This window comes from Sebastes umbrosus, chromosome 19 (genome assembly GCF_015220745.1).
Source record: "Sebastes umbrosus isolate fSebUmb1 chromosome 19, fSebUmb1.pri, whole genome shotgun sequence".
NCBI classification, from domain to species: domain Eukaryota; kingdom Metazoa; phylum Chordata; class Actinopteri; order Perciformes; family Sebastidae; genus Sebastes; species Sebastes umbrosus.
The window spans coordinates 7,978,398-8,004,413 of record NC_051287.1 but is presented as its reverse complement, the minus strand read 5'-3'; the positions used below and the strand labels follow the sequence as shown (position 1 = coordinate 8,004,413).

The 26,016-nt window shown below is 41.2% G+C and overlaps 1 protein-coding gene and 1 long non-coding RNA gene across 5 annotated transcripts in view; one reads left to right on the top strand and one right to left on the bottom strand.

Annotated features, from left to right (window-relative positions):
- Positions 1–9,915, top strand: part of LOC119478655 — a 21,245-nt gene extending 11,330 nt beyond the window's left edge. The window contains exons 2-3 of the long non-coding RNA XR_005204473.1: positions 4,533–4,537; positions 9,905–9,915. This is a non-coding gene — a long non-coding RNA (uncharacterized LOC119478655). The remainder of the gene's footprint in view (positions 1–4,532; positions 4,538–9,904) is intronic.
- Positions 1–26,016, bottom strand: part of LOC119478654 (transcription factor 4-like) — a 227,091-nt gene that overhangs the window by 29,863 nt on the left and 171,212 nt on the right. For all 4 annotated transcript variants that reach the window (XM_037753537.1, XM_037753538.1, XM_037753540.1 and 1 more), the window contains 5 exons: positions 8,163–8,268; positions 6,419–6,570; positions 5,803–5,989; positions 2,454–2,524; positions 2,207–2,285 (listed from right to left, as the gene is read on the bottom strand). In XM_037753537.1, the coding sequence (XP_037609465.1) occupies positions 2,207–2,285; positions 2,454–2,524; positions 5,803–5,989; positions 6,419–6,570; positions 8,163–8,268 (595 nt within the window). The remainder of the gene's footprint in view (positions 1–2,206; positions 2,286–2,453; positions 2,525–5,802; positions 5,990–6,418; positions 6,571–8,162; positions 8,269–26,016) is intronic.

Below are 26,016 nucleotides of genomic sequence, written 5' to 3'. Positions count from 1 at the left end.
CGCTTGTTATTTACTGAAAAATGAACTTCCATGGCCTCAGCCATTTCTGACAACGTCAACAAACACGTCATAACTTGTGAACTTGGAGCTTTCAGAAACGTTCCACTTATGAGGTTGTGAATGCCACACTCTCTCTAGTGAACACGGTAACCTCATTTAAAGGCACCAAATGTTACAACAGAACTCTTTTTCATATTACTGGAGTTAACGAGCGACGAGCAGTTCTCAACACTCGCTCTGAACGGCCACGAGCTCCGGACGACGACAACGCTGCAAGCAGCAATACCGGTAGGCTACTGGCAGCCAAGCAATCGTCCCGTTCTGAACAGGCATGTTTTGAATCGGAACTGCATTAGATTCATTCAATAAAAAGTTACTGAAGAGGGATAAAATCTCTCCGAGTTTATGAGTTTGTTTAGCTGGCAATCAAAATGTTTGAAAATCACAAGCAGCCCAGTGAGTCTGATTTTTGAGTCGTCTTCTCTTTCCTCTTGTTTTCCTCTTGATTCCTATTCATTCACCTTTTTTCCTCTTCTTATGCCTCCATCATCTCATCCCAGTTCCTTGTTTGTTCTCTCGTTTCCTCTCCTCATCTTTTCTTAGCAACATATCCACTCCTTCTCCCATTTTCACCTCCTTTTCCGACTCTTCTCTCCCTTTTGTTTCCTCTCCTTTCCTTTATTCTCTTCTTTTCTCATTCCTTCATCTCCTCTCCTCCTTTATTCCCCTTTCCTACCCCTCCATTCTTGTTGCCCTCATCTTTTCTCCTCTCCTCTGCCCTCACCACTGATCTCTCCTTTGTAACTCTGATCTCATCTCATTAGCTTGTGTTTCTCCCGGTTTTTTAATTGTCTTCCCATTTTGTCTCACAGTCTTTTCTCTCCCCTCTCCTTTATTCATAATACATGCTCATTACCATATGCTAATTAATGAATAATCACCTGGGTACATTCATGTGCAAATACAAATATATGTATTAAACGGCAGGGTAAATTATTCCGGGTCCAACACTGTAAAACACCCTCGCAGAATTAGCCTCGGATATCAATTTGCATGTAGTTTGCTCTAATAGGCGTCATTTCTAATTTGTAAAAAGTGGAGTAACTCTGACACAATGATAAACACCAATTATGGTTTAGCGGGCAATATCCGAGGCAGCTATAATGACGAGGAGAAGGAAGAGGGGAGGGGGCTCGTGTTTGCAGAGCCGGTAGGTTTGTGAACGATTTGTCGAAGTGGTGCTCGTAATTAAAGCTATCAGTCACAAGGCGCGGCACAGAAATATCAAACGGTGTGTGTAGCAGCGACAATTAGAGACAAATTCGACACAACTATTATTAGGAAAAGTCATTTTTCACTTTAAGGAGCAGGGAGAGTTTCCAACATGAGCCGCGAGGAGGAGTAATTGGTGGAAATAAGAAAAGGAGGAGGAGGAGGGGTATGGAGAGGAGACACAGCAGCAATTATTAATGTGTTTTTATGGTCTCATTTTACGTGTCGTTCTCGTTAAGTGTTTGCACTTAAAAAGCAGAAATCTCCTTAAAATATTAAAAATGTATTATGCTTCAAATACATTTTATATTTTTCTCCCATTTCTGACTCTTCTACTTCCCAAAGCTGAATTTAAGTTATAAAAGATAAGTTCAAATCAAAGTCTAAAGTCATTTGAAACAAGTTCAAGTCATGTGTCAAGTCATTTTAAACAAGTTGAAGTCAAGTCACAAGTCATTTGAAACAAGTTCAAGTCATGTGTTAATTCATTTTAAACAAGTTGAAGTCAAGTCACAAGTCATTTGAAACAAGTTCAAGTCATGTGTCAAGTCATTTTAAACAAGTTGAAATCAAGACGCAAGTCATTTGAAAAAAGGTCAAATCAAGTCCCAAGTCATTTGAAACAAGTTCAAATCAAGTCCCGAGTCATTTGAAACAAGTTGAAGTCAAAGTCCCAAGTCATTTGAAACAAGTTCAAATCAAGTCCCAAGTCATTTGAAACAAGTTGAAGTCAAGTCCCAAGTCATTTGAAACAAGTTGAAGTCAAGTCCCAAGTCATTTGAACACGGTCCAGTCAAGTCTCAAGTCCTAAGTTTTTAGATTTGTGTAATTCCTACTCCAGTCCAAGTCAGCTCTGCTTTTCCCATCTGTGGTTGTTGGTTCTATGATGACATAGCTGGTGTGTTGTGATTGGACGGTGAGTGTCATGTGCTACCTGTGAGGGAGGGCGGGGAGCCGACTGGGGTGGAGGGATTGGACGAGAAGCTGTTGTTCGTATGGTCCGGAGAGTAAATCTGAAAAAAATAAATAATAGAAACATAAAAGTCAGAGAAGCACGTAGAATAACATCTATAGATAGATCTTGAAAAGTAAAAAAAAAATATTAAAAAGACAAAATACTGAACAGGAATCTTCCATATGTGTTGTTTATGTGCGTGTTTGTGTGTATTTGCTGCACTTACGGATGCGAGTGCTTTCCCTAAGGCGTCTCCTGTCTGAGAGCTGCTGGCTGCTGCGCTCGGCGCTCGCTGAGCTGTGACACACACACACACACAGGAAAAAGAGGGATGTATTCTTGTAAATAAGGATGTTATTTACTACATATTTAAATTATTCTGTCTACTCGCACACCATCAGTCCATCCGTTTCACACTCAAACAACACATATTCATTAATACTGATTCACCTAAAAATCCAATTCTGTTACTTCCATGAATGAATTTGTCCTCCTCGTCCACAGAAACACACATCTGATGGTGTGACACAGCTAATATGATAGCATCTGTCAAGGTGGTTTCCGAGCGGAGCAAATTCTCGTATCAAAGTTCACCAAACACTGTGTGAAATCTCTGTGCAGCTTCGCTTCAGCTCCACGCATGAATCCACGCATATTGGCGATTCCACTGAAATTAGTTGCTCCAAAGTTATAACTGGTGGTGTGACCAGTCTCCTTTGTCAAACAACGTGATGCGAATCAGAGACAGAATTCAATAGGAACCGACATTCAACATCTACAGTTGTTCACATTTTTACTGACTGACAGCGTGTGTTTGTGTGCGCACAAATGTCAGACCTCATTACAACTAAATCTGTTTCACACACTTGAAGAGCACTGAGGCCAGAGAGGAAGGAAGTGACCTCACAGGACCAGATGAGCGCCCACACACACACACACGCACACACGCACACGCAAACACACACACACACACACACACACACACACACACACGCACACACGCACAGAGGCAGAGAGACTCATCTCTCCTGATAGCAGATCCCAGATGGAAAGTTTACGCTCGCACACACAAGTTAGACGCGCGCACGCCACACAGACACAGCACAGCAAAACACATCCTTTCATGGCAAATGAATCCATTACAGAAATTGGCAGGACTGGACTTCTTTAAGCTGTTAGAGAGAGAGAGAGATAGGCATGAAGAGAGAGAGAGTGAGACAGGAAGTAGCATATGTTTTGGGGTTAAAGCCTCATGTCTCACTCACGCCATACCACTGGCCTAGTAAACCATCCAAGGGATTACTGTTATACACACACACACACGCACACACACACACACACACGCACACGCACGCACACACACACACACACACACACTTGTATCCTGACTTGACGCATAATTTAGAACATATGCCGGAGAAAATCTTTTTCATAAATGAGAGCTTATAGCTGCAGAGGAGAAGCGCATTCAGGAGATGAAACTGATTTTGAGGTATTTCTGTCTGTGTCCATCACCAAAGAGAAAAATATCATTTTAGTATATATATATATCTATATATATATAGATATATATATATATATATCTATATATAACTTGCCATTTTTAGGTTGTAGTTGGCTCAGTTTTTTAGCTAGAGTGAAGATACTGGTATCATACGAAACTAAAAAACCTAATGAATCCATTGGTACCATGTCATACATGCCAAACTTATGTTAAATTTTGGGGGGAAATACTGTCTTGGCCATTTTCAAAGGACCTGATATGTCAATGAAAATGGGTTCTCTGAGTAACCACGAGTCTCTGAGGCATGCCCACTTTATGATAATCACGTGCAGTTTTGGGGCAAGTCATAGTCAAGTCAGGACAGTGACACCCTGACAGCTGTTGTTGCCCATACGCCAGTCTCAGCACCAATCTGATACCATATTTATCAACCCAGAAAAAAAATGTACTTGTTTAAACGGATATCAATTCTTTTCCGCCGCTCGCTTGGCAATATTTCCCAGTGGAAAATCCAACAAGTTAAACGACGAATGTACCGTTAGTAAGGCTTCTGTTTCGAGGTGTGGCACTAGTGTTGCCAATTTCAACACCAGCAATCTTATAAAACATTTGAAGACGCATCACGCGAAAGAGCACGATGACTTCACCAAGGCAAAGGGGGAAAAAAGGGACGAACCGCAGCAGCAAACCGTATTCCTACGACGAGATAAATTCCACAAAGATAGCCCAGAGACGAAGATATTATATTTATCACGCTGGTATCAGATCGGTACTTGGTATCGGCCAATACCACAAGTTCAGGCATCGTAATCGGTATCGGAAAGGAAAAATGGTATCGGAACATCTCTAGAATTAATCCACTTCAGTATGTTCCGGGTATGTGCGTTGGTTGGTCACATGGCACGTCATTGAGAGCTGATTGTACGAGTCAGTCGAGGAAATGATCACTTCAGTGCTCGTTATTAAAATCAGTACGTAACTGACATGAATCCTTAGTGACCACAGCTGCTACTCTGTGAGGAGAATCCACTCACTTGTTTACTCGTACAAATCAGACCGATGCAGAAAAACACTGTGCGGCCGCGTTTAAGTGTTCCTGTGTGCACACACGTGTGTCATTGGTTTACATTTAAACAACAGCGTCATGTTTTTTATTAACTCCATGTTGTGTTTACACTCATCTGCTCTGGCTCATGTGTGTGTGTGTGTGTGTGTGTGTGTGTGTGTGTGTGTGTGATATCTTTGAGGAATGCTGGAGCTGGAGATGTCTTCCCATGAAAACAAACTTTCAATCTGTTTCTTATTGCTGTCCTATTTGTTCTATGGAAGTCAAAGCAAGGGGTCCATATGGCATGCTGCGTGTGTGTGTGTGTGTCAGTGATGTCAGGGTCGAGCCAAAATGGAGTACAACTGTTCTTCAATTTCTGACCGCCTGTTTTCTCTCCTCATTCAGTTTTTAAGTGGTTTAAATCATCTGAGTCTAATCACAGCAGGGACGGTTAGAACCGGTTATGGGGGCAGTAAATAAAACTGTGGTCTTCTGACTAGAAAGGGACGATAAAGTTGTCTTTCAAGTAGTGACTGCGAGTAGTTCATCCGTAGATTTTTTCCAAAGCCAAAACACAAACACAGCGAATGCATCCAAGTCCTACATGAAAACATCAACATGATCAGTTGCTTTTACAGTGCAATAATCTGGTCTACTCACAGAAGATGAGTGAAAGCTTACACACAGCAGAGCTTGTTTAAGTCTCTGGGGAAAAGTCAAGTCAAGTCTTTAAGGAGTCAAGTGTTATGTCAAGTCTCAAAGTCAAGTCCAAGTCAGCCGTCAAATCCAAGTCTCAAGTCCTCATTTTTGTGACTTAAGTCTGACTCGAGTCCAAGTCTGTGGTCTTAAAGGAAAACTTTACCCACAATCAATTACTCACCGTCGTATGCTCACTATTTCCCAAACACATGCATTTTCACCAAAATAGTACTATTTAAAATCCTCCGTTACAATTTCATGCATGCTTGATATGCATGCTTGATATGCGTTGTTTCAAGACACAAATACACACAGGTGTCTTACCCATGTGGCTTTCTGTGCCGTTGGTGGAAGCGGTGCAAGAGGCGGTGCTGTAGTGACTTCCCCCGCCGCCGCCGCCGCCCCCGCCGCCGCCCCCGCCCCCGCCGCCGCCGCTCCCTCCCCCTCGGTGGAAGCTGGACATAGGAGGAAGGCTGGAGCTGATATCTGCAGACGAGTGCGACGGGTAGCTCTGCAGAGAGACAGACGGGACTAAATGAAACATTAAAGTGGCAGTAGGTGGAATATTTTTGGCATCACTGGGCAAAAAATCCTTAATAACCTTTCAGCATATTGTAATTCAAGTGTTCTGAGAGAAAACTAGACTTCTGCACCTCCTCATGGCTCTGTTTTCAGACTTTAGAAGATTTTGGCCAATCACAGGTCATTTCAAACAGAGTGCGTTCCTATTGGCTGTTCATTCAACGGAGGCAGCTGTCAATCACTCGCAAACTCCTTCTCTGCCTCTGATTGGCTGACCCAGATATTCTTACCCTAACCATTACCAATCTCACTCCTCATGCCTAAACCTAACCAGTCCAACCAACGAAGGCAATGGGTCATAGTAGGGCGGGTCATTACTTCACCATCCCTGTACAGACCCGTTGACAGCTTTGCTCACCAATCTGTCGTGAGGGTGAATCCCGCAGTAGGAGGAGGAGCTTTGGGAGGGGCCGTGGGCAGAGTTCCCGCCCCCCAGCATGCTGCCGTGGTAACCCTGCTGGCCCATACTGCTGCTACTGCTGCTCCAGGGATCGCCACTGTGGTGACCGTCTGATGGAGAGACAAACAGAGGGAGGGAGAGAGATGATGTTGAGATCAGTCTCTGTGCAGGCAACAAGGTAAAAACATACTGAGGTTCCTCTGTCAAACCTCCCTGTGACTCACTCAGTGTGTCTACATGTAGTTTGGTGATCTGACCCACTTCATGCTGTAACCTTATTTCACAAAACATCCATGTAAATGGGACACCTGGTTAAAGAATAACCCGGTTAACACAAACCTGTTTTCTGGGACCATTTGTTCTTTTATTTATGTCTGTAAAGCGAGTGTGTGTATTTACATGACAGACACCCAGGTGAGAGGGGAGAAGAGACAGGCTGGGGGAAAATAGGAGTACTTAAATCAGTCTGAGGATTTACTGTTAGTCCGTAGACTGGAAACACTCTCCAGCAGTAACACTTCATTTTACAGGTCCGCAAATTTCATGGTAATTAGGTGATAATTAGCAGGTAACCTATTTTAAATTTCTTTGGAATTACTGCCAAATTAACCCAATATTTACCTCAAAATAAATCAAAAAAATACTTTATTTTAAACATTATTTAACATTTATACTACGCTATTTCCCAATAGCTGGTATTCATTTAATACATTTCCAAGAAAAGAATATAAAGTTAATTGAAATGCTTTATTTCCATGTCTGCTGATAAATAGATAATAATTAGCTTTTTTGAAATTTCTTTAAAAACTCCCTGAATCATTACATCAGCTACCAGGTTACATTTGTGGAGACAATAAGTCACACAATGGGGAGATTTGTGCCTGATCAGAAGTTACGGCGCGCTGACAGACCGTATGTGTGTGACAACGGCAAGCACGAAGACACCGGCAACGCCAAAGCTGTGAACGTAGCACAAACCAAACAGACGCCGGACACTCCCTATCGTTACGCCGGGCAGACAGAGCAGCCAGGCAGACTTACAGCTGACAATCTCACAGCTAAAGTAAATAATGCGGTGGAGACGACAATACACGCAGCATCATGGCTGCTACAGTAACTCTCCCGGTCGGGTGAACTGGGGACTCAGTTGTCTGTTGTGCTCATACACTGCAGCTGGTGATAAATGATGGATTTAACCTGTTTGTGCATCAGCTTATCGTTGCAGCTGGGCGGCTTGTTAAATAGCACCGCTGCATGCGACGCACTAATCTTGTCGGTTAACGGTTAATAATCAGTTAACGAGGGTCGGTTATCAGTTAAAACAGATACCGATACATATCTTCTGGAGTTCAGAGATGCACAAAGCTAACTTCGCACTTCCCTGACACAGCCTAACAGTCCGTTGAAAGTAATAGCCTCGCCATGCGCAATGTTGGGGTGAATCAGGGTTACCTAGCAGCGTTCAAATCAACCTCAAAGTTTGTAAGCAGCAACTTGTTGTCTTTATTGTTGTCTCCAGCAAGAGATGAATGCCTTATTTGGGTAGCTGTTATAATAACTAATAAAATGTATGACTCAAATCTGTTTAGGGTTTTAGTATAAGACAATCTTTCACATTGTCTGTGATCTAGTATCCACACAGGAATCCACTGCAGGGAGTTTTTGATGAGGGACAGATCTGTGAGTGTGTGTGCATGAGTACCTGGCATGAAGAATGAGCTTGGGAAGCCAGCGCTGGGAGGTTTGGAGGAGGGATAACCCGGTGAGTCCCTGTTGTAGTCTGCTGTACTGGCAGACGGAGCGTACACCTGCAACACAAAAACAGAAACAGAGAACGTCATTCAGAAATCTGCTCTCTGATCAAAACACAACTTGTTCTCATTAAAAGCTCACGGCCAAACGCGACGTGAGGCTCAGCAGGAATCAGCTTCAGACAGAAGTTGTTTCTAGTAGGCTGTAACACATGATTGACACTTCTCTCCTCAAATCAGACATCAACATCAACCCTTTTCTACACCTGACTGCATGAACACACCACTTCCTGAGCAGTCACTGGTCTTTGCTTTTCCTTTTAAAACCTGAAGAAATATGGCAGCTGCACTGGGAACTTAGTCTAACTTCCATCAAATCAGTTTTTCAATACCAGCCTGCAAACGAAGCTCATTTATTTTACGTTTATTTTATAAATAAATTCAAATATTTTCAAAATGAGCTTAAAATTTTTTATATGATGTTGTATTCTGTAAAAAGGAGCAGATTTTCAAATATTGTCTTAAAAATCATAATTAAAACTTTATGAATGACTATTTTTAACCTCAAAAAAAGTTTCATAAATGATCTTTATATTTACTATATAACTTATTTTAAAATTTTCAAAGCTATGTAAATAAAGTTGTAATGATTTTATTTGTTTCATATTTTGCAAAATTATTAGATTATCTATTTTTTTTAAATGGGTAAAATAATTAAAAACAATATTATAAATCTGTTTTTATATTTGAATGTTAATGTTTTATATATATTTTTTATTATAAAAATATTTTTAAACAATTATCCTTTTAAAAAGAAAAAAGCTTAGAAATTCATAGTTATGCTCTTGTTAAGATCTTAATATACTGTATATATACATACATATATATGTGTATTATATATGATATAATAGTATATTACATATATTATATATTTACTGTATATATATATATATATATATAAGTTTAAAAACTTTTCTTTTGTAAAAATAAGTTTACTGTGCTCTGTCAATCCACAACTTCAAAATCCACAACATATACACATAACTATTTTTACACAAACATAACTACAGTGGTTGCCATGGTAACCGCATCAATTGCATCTAAAGTGCACATCACTTCTGCTGCAATGAGTGCTAATGACAAATAACATATTTCCCATCATATACGACAGCCTCAACACATTTTCCGTCGGCCCTCCTCTCACTCAGACTAGTTTGATGACTAAAAGGGGAACTCAGCGGTGATTTTGTGTGCGTCTCCTCTCAGAGGGGCAGCAGCAGCAGAGCAGCAGTCATGCAGCAAACATGCAGTAAAACGTGAGACTGCAAGCACAACCGGCAGCCTGTCATCACTTAAAACAGGTGACGTTCTTTCTCAGCAACACAGCGGCTGCATGAGAACACAATGCCTGTGTTTGGTCATGCCTTCGACTGGGGGTCCCCACAGCATGCCTCTGTGTGTGTGTGTGTGTGTGCATAGCGTGCGAACACTCAGCCATGACGCTAGCTCGCGCCGCATGACGCAAACCCTGGAACAGCTGTTGAAAGCGCTCTTCTCTCTCTCCGTCTCCCCCACTGATTCACATCAAAATGAAAGAGCCGCTCCACAGCTACCCCTAATCTACCTCCAGCCCCTAAAAGAGACATGGGTTGCTTTGTTAACTTTGGGGTATTTGCATATGGATGTAACACAGATGTGGTAAACGAAAATCTGATGATAAAACGCAGACAGAAGAAATAAAAGAAAAAAAACACTTGGGGGCATTTAAAAAAAAAAAAAAAAATCACTTCCCACACTCCCTGAGAGAAATTATTAAAAACAGAAAACAGACTAAAACTCTTTCAGTCAGAGAAAAACCTCCTGACTTTTTTCAGATCATTAAAGCTTATTAATCTGCTGAAGCTTTCAGCTTTTACTGAGGTGAAAAATCTGATTTCCTTTGCGTTACTGTCCTGTATTCTTAGAGACAAAAGATCTTCAGTTACCAAACAGAGAATCTAAGAAGGAATCTGAGACACTCTCTCTGACCGACACACTGTCATACCATTTTTCTGCAGTAAATAGCCAGGTGTGCACCGGTGTGAAAATGGATGGAGCAAGAAGAGATATAAGCTGTGGTAGCATTCAGTTCCACATTAGTGTGAGGTCTTCCCTTGATGTCTTCACTAAGCCTCTGGTGATGAACTTTGCAACATACACTAAGCCCCTCTGGTTCTCAGGAAAGGAACAAGGGATTAAAAGAGGACGAGAATATAACAAGGGACAGGAGAGGGCGCAGTGAGCACAAAGTCCACGGCCTCGGGGAAGCGGCAAAGTCCGGGCTATGGGTGCTGTCAAACTCACAAGTGGAGACGACAGCCACATTCACACCGGGCCTTTACAGGAAAAGCGCCTGGCGAGGGCCAGCCAGCGCTGTGGAGAGGCACTAGGGGATCCTCCCACACCAAGGCGCCGAGTTGAATCCCCCGGGCAGACTGTGCGGACCCCACTGGTTGTGAAGTTACGGGCCTCATTTGACTATTTAATGTGGTCAAAACCATCACTGAAACTCATGTCAATGTATTGTCTGATTGCTATCATATGAAACTAGAATCCATCGGTAACAACCATGTCATAGTAGCTTGTCTTGAAGGAGGCTAAATAACGCTCCAAACTTACACTAAATTTGGGCGAGAAAAAACAGGCATGTACATTTTGAAAGGGGTCCCTTGACCTCTGACCTCAAGTCATAGTCTAGTCAGCACACTGACTCACTGACAGCTGTTGTTGCCTGTTGGGCTTGAGTTTGCCATGTTATGATTTGAGCATATTTCTTATGCTAAATGCAGTACCTGTGAGGGTTTCTGGACAATATTTGTCATTGTGTGTTAATTGATTTCCAGTAATAAATGTATACATACATTTGCATAAAGCAAGCATATTTGCCCACTCCCACAATGATAAGCGTATTAAATACTTGACAAATCTCCCTTTAAGGTACATTTTGAACAGATAAAAAATGCAATTAATCACAATTAACTATGGACAAACATGTGATTAATCACGATTAAATATAATATATGATTGCCAGCCTTACTTAAAATGTTTCTACATTTTAAGACATCCTTTGGTTTCCACACATTTCTGCATGTAAGAATCCCACTGAAAGGCAAACTTTTCAAATTAATCTGTGCATTAACTTAATAACCAGGTAATTATAACAGTGATTGACTGACTTGATGGTCAATGCGATGGACTACACAACAAAGTATACATTTCCACGAATACTTGCCTAGAATGGTAGAAAAAAAAATCAAAAATATAAAACTATACAGCATGCTTTTGAAAAGTCAAGCTCAATCCCTCCATGTGTTCACAGTGTTCAGTTACTACAGAGCATAGCCTCGTGTCGGCTCTGTTTACTTCCTGAAAACCACTGCTCGCGGGAAAGACACAGACACGGCGACAGATACCACAACAATTAGGACCTCTGAGGAGCAAGGAACTCTGGGAACTGTGGGAATGAAAGACTGAGGTCAGGAAACACCAGCCCAACCACACACATACACCACCATGACACAAAAAAATGAAATACACAGATGTAAGGTGCTAAGAGGAGCTAATCAGTTGGGAGATGCCGCCCGGTACCTTCCCACAATGCACCTTGCAGGAGTTTTAAGGGATCCAAATCCTTCGGTCTCCATACTCGCACGCCCACACAAACACACAGTGTCTGTAGATGACATTAAGAGCTGAACTAAAATCCCCTCAAACTTCCTCCTCCTCCTCCTCCTCCTCCTCTTCCCCTCGGAGAGTTTGTGCTCTGATGATAAAAACACATTTATTGACCCAAAGCCTTTACAAGAAAATTCACACACACTGACACACACACACACACACACACACACGCGCGGAAGAGCATGTGTTGTTCCTGTTGAAAATATTTAGATTTATGTCTCATGTCGCGCAGGCATATTTTCCCATTGAATGTGTTATTGGACTAGTGACGAAAGGCTGTGATTTGTGTGTGTATGCTTGTGTGCATTTATGTAAGTGTGTGCGTGCATGTTTGTGTGTGTGTGTTACAGACAGGAACAGGTGCAGAGTGTGTTCAAGTCTGAGGAATGTAGAGAGACACAATAACAACCTCACTTCCTGTAGTCTGTAACACACACACACACACACACACACACACACACACACAGCAGTATCAGTATTCCCACAGTTAGCAGCAGGCGGACCTCGAGCCAATCAGAGACACCCTTGACAGTGTTGTCATTCCATTGACAACTGGCCACAAAACCAGAGAAATATAACGAGAACCACAATAGAAACCAGTGATGTCTGATCAATAACCTTCACATGCAGCTATTTCAGTCAGTCTCAGACTACTGCAGGAATATAATCTTTGTAGAGTGGGTTGGAAAGAATAGGATTTTTACTACAATAGAAGCCGAACAGAAACCAGTCAAACCAGTTGTGGAAAATGATTTTCGTGCCCTGATTTTAAATACGACCAGCCAAAACCACATATCTGTGCCACAATAGAGTCATAATTAGGGCTGTCAATCGATTCAAATATTTAATCGTGATTAATCGCACGATTGTCCGTAGATAATCGCGATTAATCACAAATGAATCGCACCTTTTTCATCTGTTCAAAATATAACTTAAAGGAAGATTTGTCAAGAAGTTAATACTCTCATCAACATGGGAGTGGGCAAATATGCTTTATATATATATATATATTCATTATTGGAAATCAATTACCAACACAAAACAATGACAAATAGTGTCCAGAAACCCTCACAGGTACTGCATTTAGCATAAAAAATATGGGCAACAACAGCTGTCAGTGTGTCAGTGTGCTGACTTGACTATGACTTGCCCCAACATGCATATGATTATCATAAAGTCTGTGGTCTGTGCCACAATGGAAACACAATGGAAATTGGTTGAACTGGTTCTGTAATAGGAGCTGCATTGACACAAGTTAAACTATTCTCTGTGTAATGATAGAAACCCAATGGAACTCAATGGGACCATCTCTACATTATGATATGAAGCAGTTCTGTAAAACTATGATCTGTACCACAATGAAACAACAGAAACCAGGTCTTTGTAGAGACACAATAGGAAAATAGTTATTGCACCATGACAGAAACCTAATAAATCCCAGCAGAATCAGTTCTCTACCATACCGGGACCAAAAACTGAGCAGTATCTGTTCTGTTTCTACTTTGTTTCACTTCTCTGCGCGACAATAGAAACACAATCGAAACCAGTCAAACCAGTTATCTGTGCAATGATATAAACGCAGTAAAAAGCAGTGGAACCAGTTCTGTACAATATATATGGTGTCACAATGGAAACAATAAAATCCAGACAAACAAGTGACAAAACATAATGCAAACCAGTGGAACCAGTCCTGTACAATAGCACAACAAAGTCAAAACCAGTAATGTGTGGATTCATAGAAACACAATAGAAACCAGGAGAAACTATTTTGTAGAGAGAGTTATTGTATTACAATAGAAGCCTGATAGAAACCAGTAGAACCAATTCCATGCCAAAACACAAACCAGTTGAACCTGTTGTTTTCCAGAACAATGGTAGAAACTCCCAATAGAAACCAGTAGTAGAGCCTGTTGTGTAAAACCATTATCTGCACCACAGTAGAAACCCTGAAAGAATCCAGTAGAAGCTGTTGTGTAACCTCCCGCCGCGTCCTGACGTTTAACGGATTGAGAGAAACATCACAGATTGCATCAAAGCTTCGCACTGCGTCGCCCCCGGCAACAAGACGAGAATATAAAGGCACATTCCACTGAAAACTGATTCCTCATGGAGCTAACAAAACACACTCTAAATTTATTCAGAGCAACCAGCTGTGCAACTCACTGACCTCACCCACAGGTACAAATGCAACAGAAACAGCAGCTCAACTTTAATTAGAGAAAGAAAGTTGGTAGACGTATGCATACCAGTGTTTCCCCACACATAGACTTTACTTGGGCGGGCCGCGCTGTCGGCCTGTCACGATAACTGCCTTTGTTGGACGATATATTGTCCCAGAAATAATTGTGATAAACCATGTTATTGTCATTTTAAGACAATTTTATGCCAGTGATATAATGATAACATAATAGCATAATAATGCAAGTACACCCTTTCAAAGAGGAATTCAATTTGAATGTGAAAAAAATATTAAAATAGTCTAAATAATTACAAATAAAATAAAACCACACACCCAAAAAAATAAATAAAATGGACTCTTTGGTTCTGTTAACAAAAATGTGCAATGTCTGTGCAATGCCCAAGTTATATAATGGTAGGAAAAATCCTACTGTTTATTCTGGCATCATGTTGGCTAAAATATTAGTGACATTCTCATGTAAACAAACACACATGTAAACACAACGGGCAATATCAAGGTCAGCAAAATCGTACGATAAGTCGTTAACGTAAAAAGTATCACGGTCATGTCCATATATAGTACGATAAATCAATAACGTAAAAATGATCGAGGTCATGTCCACATATGGTACGATAAGTCGATAACAAAAATTATCGCGGTAATGTCCACATATCGTACGATAAGTCGATAGCGTAAAAATGATTGCGGACATGTCCACATATCGGGCGATAAGTCGATAACGTAAAAATGATCGAGGTCATGTCCATATATGGTACGATAAGTAAATAACGTAGAAATTATCGAGGTCATGTCCATACATCGTACGATAAGCTGATAACGTAAAAATGATCGAGGTCATGTCCATATATGGTACGATAAGTAAATAACGTAGAAATTATCGAGGTCATGTCCATACATCGTACGATAAGCTGATAACGTAAAAATGATCGAGGTCATGCTGTAAAGTCAATGCAACATTAAGAAAAAAGCGAGAAAAGACAAACTGTATTTTCTCTGCAGTGTTTCAGTTCTAACTTGTTGCCAGCGATGGGAATGCTGCTGGACCCTGAAGGCTTTTGTTAGAAAGAGGCTGGAAAGAGAATGGAAAAACAATAAATGGAACAAAGTGAAATGCTAAAAGTTGGACGCAGATAAAAAGACAGTAAACGGAAACAAAAGAGAGAAAAATGGAAAGAAAGGAAGAAAAGAAGAGGGAGGCTTTTTGTCTTTGTTTAGTGTTTGATGCTTCTTCTCTCCGTTATTGTCTCCAAATGTGGGGAGCATCTGTTCAACCTCTCAGCCTCTCCTCCTGCAGCTCCACTGCTCTGACAGAAAGAGGAAGAGGAGAAGCTCTTCCTCCTCTTCCTCCTCAGTACGTTTGACCTTACCAAAGTTCCACAGACACACATTTTGTAATCAAGCCGAAGCCTGTTGAAACTATACTATACTACTACTACTACTACTACTACTACAACTACTACCAACTATATTACTCCTTTCAACCTTGACAAAGGCAGTGCAGACCAGATCCACTCCTTCCATTCTTACCTTTCACAATAAAAGCCCTAGACATATAAAATTCACAGCCGAGAATTTCATATTTTTGTGTCATTTATTCATTAAGCCCCCGGTGTGTTAAGACCTTAATTTAGGATTCCTAATTTGGGAAATCCATAAGTTAGGACGGTTCTGTAATGGCAAACTTCCTATCCTAAGATAAGATAGGATTTTTTTCCTAAATGCAGTTGGGAAACATGTCCTAAATGTCATCCTAAACTGAGACAAAATAGGATTTTAGACTTAGGGAAGTGTCTGTAATGAAGCCCCTGAGCTCAAAACATTAACTACACTCATGATTTTGTCCTCAATGGCTCTCAAATCTTGACGTGCAGGTTGACTAGCCTATTTGCACAAAAAGGCGTATAAATGCCACGATAATGCGCAAGGCGTTTAGCGTGCAATAAGTACGCCTTTCTTGTTTTCCGCGTGTCATTTGTACGCCATGTATCCTGTACTAACTGCAATGTAAACGCATCTGCGTATAAATGCTACGGTAAGAGTTAGTGGTGCAGTATAAGAAGCGAGAAAGACCATCAAACTTTTAACCAGAACATCTGTGTTCGAGACCGTTGTTGATCGGTAAGTTAGTTACGTTACTGGCGTTTTTCACGTGACTGTTGCCACATGTTTTTTATTGACCTTTGTGACGTGTTTTCTGTAGTCGTGTTACGTTGTTTCCGTACGTGTTTTAATTAGTGTAATTACTTATTTTAAGACCGAACCATGATGTTTTCCCTTCTAGCCTAACAAAGTGGTTTTCTTGTCTGAACCTAATTGCGGACGTTTGCATACAAATGACACACGAAAAGGCTAAAATTCGTACTCATGACACGCGGAATGTCCGTGTAATGTTGTGGTATTTATACGCCTTCCGGTGAGACCGGGTTGGGTTGACGACCAGTTTTTGTTTTCGCCTCCGTTTTTAGTTTTGTCATTAATACAACACCATGAATACACTTGCACAGACAGACAGCCAAGCAGAAAACGGAACAAGAAACAAATCAGCTTTTTGCTCAATAAAGGACTTGTTCCCGTCTTGTTTTCTCTTCTCTCTCTCTCTCTTCCTCCCGCTAACAGTCTCTCTCTCTCACACACACACACACACACAGAGTTTACCACGCTTCATCCAAAGCAGATGTGCTGGAATGTGAACACTCAAAGGAGCAGTCACGAAACCTCTTGACAGACACACACACACAAATATATACACACACACACACACACACATACACACAGTCGGCTGCACCTGTGCCTGTCCAATTTTTTTTCTCTCTCTCTGTTTCACTCTCTCCCTCCTCCTCCTCTCTGTCCTCTGCCTCTCTCACTTCTAACATGCTGCTTTCACTTTCGTCTTTATTCACCTTCACACAAACAGCCACAGGAAGCAAAAACAACAGAGGAGGCAGACAGAAAAGGATACAACTCAACATACGATACAATACACACTATCTGAATGATTAATTTATCAAACATGCTTTGGTTCAAGCTTGTGATGATTTGCTGCTTTTCTCTGTTACAGTATAAATCATTAGATACATCCATCGACCGGTGCACTGTATCTATCTCCTCCTGTCTCATCCCCCCACTTCTCTCCACCTGTAGACGCTCTTTTCATCTCCGTTTACTGTACCACTCAGGCCGCCGCGCTCCGAGCCCGTCCGGAGGCAGATGTGGGAAAGCGAATCAAACGCGCCGCAGACGGATCAAACATATTTTCGGGGGTTTCTGTTTTTTAGATGTATTTTTATAGCGGAGATCTGAGCCACGGCCTCAGAATCCTCTGAAGGTTAATTATGTTCCTGATTCAAAACACATGGAGGGAAAAACTGCGAGTGCGTGCGTGTGTGTGTGAGAAAGCGGAAGGAAATCCCACCCACCACCTCCGAGCCGAGCCCTTTATTCTACCAACCTGCAATTGCACTAATGTGAACCAGATGTACACATACATACACACACACACACACACACACACACACACAGAGAGAGAGAGTTTTAAGCATGGCTGCCTAATTGACTCCATATGATGCAGTACAGAGGGAGACAAATAAAGAGAGTAAGGAAAGCAAGAAGCAGAGGGAGGAAAAGAACATTATAAATTAAGACAGAGATGTCAGAATCATAAAGAGAAAGGCGGGAAATAAAAATGAAAGAAGAAAGAGACTGGATTTCTAAAGGCTTAAAGACAACATAAGAAAAAAAAAATCCAAAAGAGAAAATAAATTAAAAAAAATAACGTGAAAAAAAATTTTTAAAATAGAAATGGGAAAAATATATATATAAAAATCTAATATAAAAAGAAACTTTGGATTTCAAAAAGCTTAATGATGATGTATGAAAAAAATCCAATAGAGAAATAAAACACAAAAAAATAACATGCAAAGAAATTTGACCAAATAGAAATAGTGGAAAAAAATATTAAAAAAATATAATACAAAATAAATGTTTACAAAATCTTAATGACGATGTGGGAAAAAAAATAACAAAACACAGAAAAATAACATGGAAACATTTTTGACAGTATAGAAATTGGAAAAAATATAATATAAAATGAGACTTTGGATTTCAAAAGGCTTAATGATGAAGTAGAAAAAGAAAAAAAACACACAAATAAATAACAATTAATTTTTACAAAATAGAAATGGGAAAATAATATCAAAAAAGAGAAAAGAGAAAACAAAGAGAGAGCAAATGAAAGACAAAATAAAGAAAAACAAAAAAGGAAAATAATATATTTTTAACAACACCACTGCAAAAAAATAAAAACAATGGTTCAAATAATTTAATAAAAAGGAACAAATAAAAAGAGACACCGCAGAAGGAAGGAAAAGAGTGATGGAAAGTGATGATAGAAACAGAGCTCATGTAACACACACACACACACACACACACACACACACACACATTTGCAAAAATACCCGTGTGTAATTGAAAACATCCAGAGCCTTCACACTCTCACAGTGAGTTTCATGGACCGAAACACATTCTTCAACTCACTTGTAACGGAACGCACACACACACACACACACACACACATACATGCGCACACACACTCACACACACATGCACACACACTCCCCGTGGAGCTCAGGCTTCCTGTGGCTTGATTAGAGCCCCCTATGTGAAGACAAGTGGACTCAGCATGTGTGTGTGTGTGTTAGTGTGGTGCACCTGTGACTGAAGGGGGGTCGAGTTACTCAGACAGAAAACACTGGGGGGCCGGACAAAGAGAGAGAGAGGTGTGTGACACGTGTGAGCGGCTGTGAATTTTTTGGCATTAAAAAAAGTTTGTGTGTGACCGGAGAACGAGGAGTGTGTAGGTGAGAACAGGAACAATAGAAGTCGGCCTCGGTGTGTGTGTGTGTGTGTGTGTGTGTGTGTGAGAGTAAGAATACTTCAAGGAGGAAAAAGGCCATTCATGATTTCCTCTCTCACACACACGCTAGCACACATGCACGCACGCACACACTCACACACACACATACATTCATGATGGTTTTCCTTCAAATTACGTTCCAATTCATTTTCATGAATGAATGTTCCCTCCTCTCCTCTCCTCCTCTCCTGTTTCCTCCTCTCTTATTCTCTCCTCTCTTCTCTTGTTTACTTCTCTCCTCTCCTCTCCTCTCCTCTCCTCTCCTCTCTTCTGTTTCCTCCTCTCCCTTCCTGTTTCCTTCTGTCCTCTCCTTTCCTCTCCTCTCTTGTTTCTTCCTCCTCTTCTGTCCTCTCCCCTCCTTTCCTGTTTACTCCTCTCCTCTCTTGTTTCCTACTCTCCTCTCCTCTCCTCTCCTCTCCTCTCTTCTGTTTCCTCCTCTCCCTTCCTGTTTCCTTCTGTCCTCTCCTTTCCTCTCCTCTCTTGTTTCTTCCTCCTCTTCTGTCCTCTCCCCTCCTTTCCTGTTTACTCCTCTCCTCTCTTGTTTCCTCCTCTCCTCTCCTCTCCTCTCCGCTCCTGTATCCTCCTCTCTTGTTTCCTCCTCTCCTCTCCTCTCCTCTCCTCTCCTCTCCTCTCCTCTCTTGTTTCCTCCTCTCCTCTCTTTTCCTCTCCTCTCCTCTCTCCTCTCCTCTCCTCTCCTCTCCTCTCCTCTCCTCTCCCCTCCTCTCCTGTTTCCTCCTCTCCTCTCTTTTCCTCTCCTCTCCTCTCTCCTCTCCTCTCCTCTCCTCTCCTCTCTCAGGCAGCAGACTGTTTATCTATTATTTACTGGTTTTCTCTACCAGCAGTAACCCAGTTAGCGTCTCTTCTTCTCTTCAGCTTCAGTCACAAACACTTTTCAACCGGACCGTTGTTGTGTTTCACAGATTTCCACTGATTTCTGACCGCTTCATTCTTGACCCCAGTCTGTGACCCTCGGTGAGTCAAACTGCTGAATGAGCTTCTGCTCGACATCACGACCAACAGCAAGGATGCTTGTGTTTTTAATCAGCCCTAGCAATGATGGTTTCCAGGCAAATCTGGTCAGACACAAAATGTGTTTTTAACTTGAAATAAAATGACTCATTTTATAGAGCCAGTAACAGTCCTGAATCACAGAGAACAGAAGAGTATGGAAGAGCAGACAATCACCCTAATCAATGTTGGGAAGTGTTCTTCAAGCTCGTATAAAGACAGCACAATATGATATTCATGTGCATTTCACTTATGAAGAACCAAACAGAAATAGAGAAACTGCAGTAGAGAACCAGTCAAATCCCAGCCAGAAATAAAAAAGCAAAAACAGTAAAAGTAAAGGTATGCAGAAAATCAGCCACTTTCCATTTTCTGAGAGCAAGAGTAACGAAAATAAAGAAAGAACATAGAAAAAGAAAAACAGGTGAAAAAAGTTAAAAGCAAAAGAGAAAAGAGAAAGTGAAAAAGGTCAAGAAGCAGCATCTGCACACAAAAAAATAAGTGAAATTGCAAATGAAAGAAAAATAAACAAATCAGTAAAAACAAAGCAAAGAAAAGAAGCCGAAAAAGAGGAAAGAAGAAGAAGGAGCAGACGGTCCAGTTGTGTGGCGTGTTTACACTGCGGCCCGTTAATGAATTCAAGATGGCGTCTGGTCTCGCCAGGAGCCACAACATCAAAGAGTCAGACAGCCAGTGAAGTCACAGCGCTTTAATTGACCACTAATTACACTGAATTAACTCCAAGACTGGCTGAGTGTGAGCGCTTTCTGCGGCCTCGTCTATATGTACTTTAGGGTGTGTAAGTATACTAACATACAAGTGAGTGAGTATATATACAGTGTGTGTGTGTGTGTGTGTGTGTGTGTGTGTGTGTGTGTGTATGTGTGTATTCAGCGAAATATGTCAGCTGATCAAAACTGAAAATATGATTTCTGCAGATTTTTAATTAATTAATTAATTAATTAGAGTTTTTCTTTTCTTTTCCTTCACATTTCCATCCATCCGTCCATTCATTCATCCATCCGTCCATCCATCCATCCATCCGTCCATCCAAGCATTTGTCCATTTATCCATCAATCCATCCATCCATCCATCTATCCATCCATTCATCCATCCATCCATCCAAGCATTCGTCCATCCATCCATTAATCCATCCATCCGTTCATCCATCCATTCATCCATCTATCCATTAATCCATCCATCCGTTTATCCATCCATCCATCCATTCATCATCCATCCATCCGTCCATCCATCCATTCATCCATCCGTCCATCCAAGCATTCGTCCATCTATCCATCAATCCATCCATCCATCCATCCATCCGTCTATCCATCCATTCATCCATCCGTCCATCTAGGCATCCGTCCATCCATCCATCCATCCATCAGTCCATCCGTCCATCTATCCATCCATCCATCCATCCATCCATCATCCATCCATCCATCCATCCATCCATTAATCCATCCATCCGTTCATCCAGGCATCCATCCATCCATCAATCCATCCATCCATCCAGGCTCCTGTCCATCTATCCATCCATTCCTCCATTAATCCATCCGTCCATTAATCTATCCATCCGTCCATCCGTCCATCCGTCCATCCGTCCATCCGTGCATCCGTGCATCCGTGCATCTGTAAATTTTGGGCATACTGTTTTAAAAAAGAAAGTGAAAGTGAAAGTACTCATGACAAAAACAAAAGTTTGAAAAAAAAGTATGTATTGACGTACGAATTAATCTCACAAAAAAAAAATCCCTTGGTTTGGCCTTTAATCACGCATACTGTGTTCTGCTTCACCAACAGGCTTCAATTAGCGCAACAAAACACAACACGCAGATGCTGACGGCGATCCAGAGGTCTGGAACCAGGCTACCAGAAAATGACAATGTTGTTGTGAAGTGGACAGAACTTTCTGGTTTCCATTTCTGGACCTGATTGGAGCATTTTCAGAACCGGCGGCAGGATATTCTCACACTGACGGACTGTTTGGAGTCAATTATGAACTCAGCAGAAAAAAAATCCCAGGAGCAAGGACACATTCTTCTTTTATAGAGAACCGTCACAACCGTCCAACACTCAAAGAGAGAAGACAGAACCGATGATATACTCCAGGATGTGGAGAGAAATGATAAAACACTGTGGAACTTCTCCAGAAAGTAATCGATAAATCAATACTTTCCTGATCAGCAGTCAATACTGCAGCTCATCTGTATGTTCTGTGTGTGTGTGTGTGTGTGTGTGTGTGTGTGTGTATATCACAGCCTTTCACATATCCTTTCCCAGGAAATTGAGTTGGCTCCTCTCATCACACGCACACACACACACGAACGCACACACACACGCACTAATGCACGAACACACACACACACACACACACACACACACACACACACACACAGACACAGGATGATTTCAGTGATGGGGGAATATTGAGGCTCATAGTGAACATAATGTGGCTTTATAACGTCCCCCCTGACACAGGAAATAGCCAGAGGTCTGGGACTGTGTGTGTGTGTGTGTGTGTGTGTGTGTGGTTGTGGCTGTGTGTGTGTGTGCATCTGAGAGGAGAAATACCCATCAGAGGAAGGAAATAACCAATCACACTGCGGCTATTCAGAGGCTCTGTGCACAGTGCTAACTGCGCACACACAGTGCATTCTTCATCACCATTAATCCCATAAAAAAACCCTCATATTTTCATTACAATTCCTAATGACAGCAATATCTTTCATACCATTTTCAACATATTTCATATCCATCCATTCACATATTTCATTCTCAACATTTCAACAATAGTAAATACATACATACATTTGCATAAAGCAAGTATATTTGTCCACTCCAATTGATTGACAGCCCTAATAAAGACAAATTTTGCTGCGAGGCTCCACACACACACACACATGCAAGCATTTGTACAGAATTACAAATCCAACCCCAAGAACCACCTGCATGAATTACTTGCACCTGGTTTAAGGCAAACAAAAAGTCTTAAAAGATTGTTAAAATAAAGATGAAAATTTCATATAAAAGATGTCAAATTAATTGTAGGAAAAGTAGATCAATCAATTTTTTTGTTCATTTAAATCTTTCAACTTAAATTTTTTGACATTGCTGCTTTTATTATTATTATTATTATTCAATATAATTTTTTGATTTACATTTTATTTTTATTTAATTTCATATTTATAATGTCTTAGTAATAATAATAATAATATTTAGAATTTATAGAAAAGGCTGTCTTTCGTCCAAATCTATTTTAAATGTGTGTTTATGCAGAGTCCCACCTCTTCGTGTGTGTGTATGTCTGCATGCTTTCCCCATCTGTGCAAGTGAACAACGAGGCGGTTTGTGCACGTCTGTCGGCACACGTGAAAACCGTCACGAGTGTGTGTGTGCGTGTATACGAAGTTGTGTGAACTGTGTGTGTGTGTGTGTGTGTGTGTGTGTGTGTGTGTGTGAGCTGTGTGTTTGTGTGTGTGTGATTGAGTGCAGGTTTTCAGGCCGGAGAACAAAAACATTTCTCCACAGGTGACGGCTCTTTACGAGTCTCTTCCACGCTCGTTTTATTAGCCTCCCATTTTCCTTTCAACCACCAAGACTTTTTTTTTTTTTCATTCTGGCAAAGTCACCACACAGGCGTTGCCCCCGCCCCCCTCTCTCATTCACCAATTTCCTTTGATTTAATTACTGCCACATGCTGCCGACTGCCAGCGATCGTTAGTGAGAGAAGCGCCTCAACCAACACAGAGTCCTGACAGGCCGAATGGGGAAGACGCAGAAAACACACGGAAATAAAAAACACACACACACCGACAACCAGAAATGTCCTCACAGAAAAGGTTGTTTCTCAACACTTGGTCCTCACAAGTATAGCAAAACCAACACATGGAGGCCTGGTTATGAACAGACATAGATATGAAAAGAAGACACAAACAGCTCTGTGTTACTATTCTTTCCAGGACCCTCACTGTCTGGGTTCTTTAAAATTTAAAGTGAATTCTAATTCAAATCATAAAACCAGATGCAGCCAACAAATAGCAAATATGGTCAACAGATAACTCCAACGATAACTGCTGCAAAAACCACAACGTCTAACTTTCACATTTCTATTTCTAGACCTGTTCAATAAAGAAGAGACAACGTGTCAGACTTAGAATTGGAGGAAGGAGGTTTCTTTTTTTTCTCTTTTCCTGGAGTTAGCCGGACAGTTTCTCCTATAGCTTCCCGTCTTTGTGCTAAGCTAGGGCTAATCATGTCCTGGACCCGGAAGACGGAGATCAAGAGGATTTCCAAACATGTTGGACTGCTCCTTTATATAGTATATACTTATATTATTCAATAGACAAGAGGAAAATGGTGCTGATTTGGAGCATTTTGTAGTTTTTGACCTCACAGATATGGATGTCTGAGTTGGAAAAAGACACACACAGTAGACGAGAGGACGAGAGACGACGTGAAACAAACCCACGGCAGAGGTAAAGAGTTGGTGTTGAGCCAGTTGGCTTGTCTGACAACTCATTAAGTGCTTTTATAAATAATCAATTGATGAAGTAATTAACAACAATCTCTAAGTTTCAGAGAGAGAACATTTCTATGGGCCTTTCCTATAGAAGACTGTCCATCAAAGATTCACACACAGGGAGTGTGTACATCTACTGTACTCTGCACTCTGTACTGTACTCTATCGTTAGAGAAGTGGACTAGAGTGGGAGCAAGCCACCATGCAAGTTACTGGCCTAACCATCAGCGTTTGGCTCAAGGACACTTAAATGTGTACAAATTGAGGACGGAACTGCCGACCCTGTGATGCAACTGGACAGCCCGGTCTCATTCCCAGGGCGTCAAATACCGCCACCCCTTGGCGTCTTTATACCAATGCACAAGGCACCCTTCAACATCTGAATGAGACGCACCGGGCTTCCAACTAACGGCAATGTAAACCCATCCGTGTCATTATTAAACGCTCAGTTAAAGTGCTCCGAGAGTGCGGAGACCAGAGTATAAAGACAGAAAAAAAAACAACATCAATGGGACAAACAAACACAAGACTTTCACCCAGGAGAGCGCTGTTCGTGTCCCTTGTGAAACAATGAAACATTTATATATAGAAGCGTTTACATTGCAGTCAGTACAGGATACATGGCGTACAAAATGACACGCGGAAATCAAGAAAAGTGTACTTATTTCACGTTAAACGCCTTGCACATTATCGTGGGATTTATACGCCTTTTCGTGCAAACGGGCTGACTTTGCTGCGGTCAAGCACTATCCAATTTCAACCCAATCACCCAACAATTTATTTTAATGCTAGGTGTAAAGGGGGTATTCCATATTGACAGTTTATAACAACACATGAATCAGCACATAGCGTGGACTTTCTCTTTGCACTGTATTGAAAAAAATCAAAAACTCCAGTAAGATATCCAGCCCTTCACCATGGCACCACTGGTTTGTGGCCCTTTAAAATGAACCCAAGCTTACTTGTAACTCCTGGTAAGTTGTATGAGCAGTTCAACCAAAGAGTGCTTCCTTTTCAGATAAAATCAGACGGATTTTTAGAGGTCTAAAGAGCTAAAAGTATTTCATGCTTCAGAAGAAAAGAAAAAGCCCCAAATTAAAGAGAAAGTCAGAGAAATAAGAATATAATTTTCTACGATAGAAGTTTTTCTTTCTTTCTTTCTTATCCCTTTAATCATCTTGTGCCCCCTCAGATTTGTCTTGGGACCCTGTGAGGGGCCTTGACCTCCCCCCGGTTTGCGAGCCCTAAGAGATGTAGCCAGGTTTGATTTCAAAGAGCCCCTTTATCACATTATTACAAACACAAATACATCCAAAGAGCATTACCTGCTGGTATTCAGCAAAAGAAAAAGATGCAGTAGAAGAAAAGAATCCCAAAAAGAAGAAGAGACAAACACAAAGAGAGGAGAGACGTGGAGAGTGGCGAGCATTTTGATTGGTTGTTTGC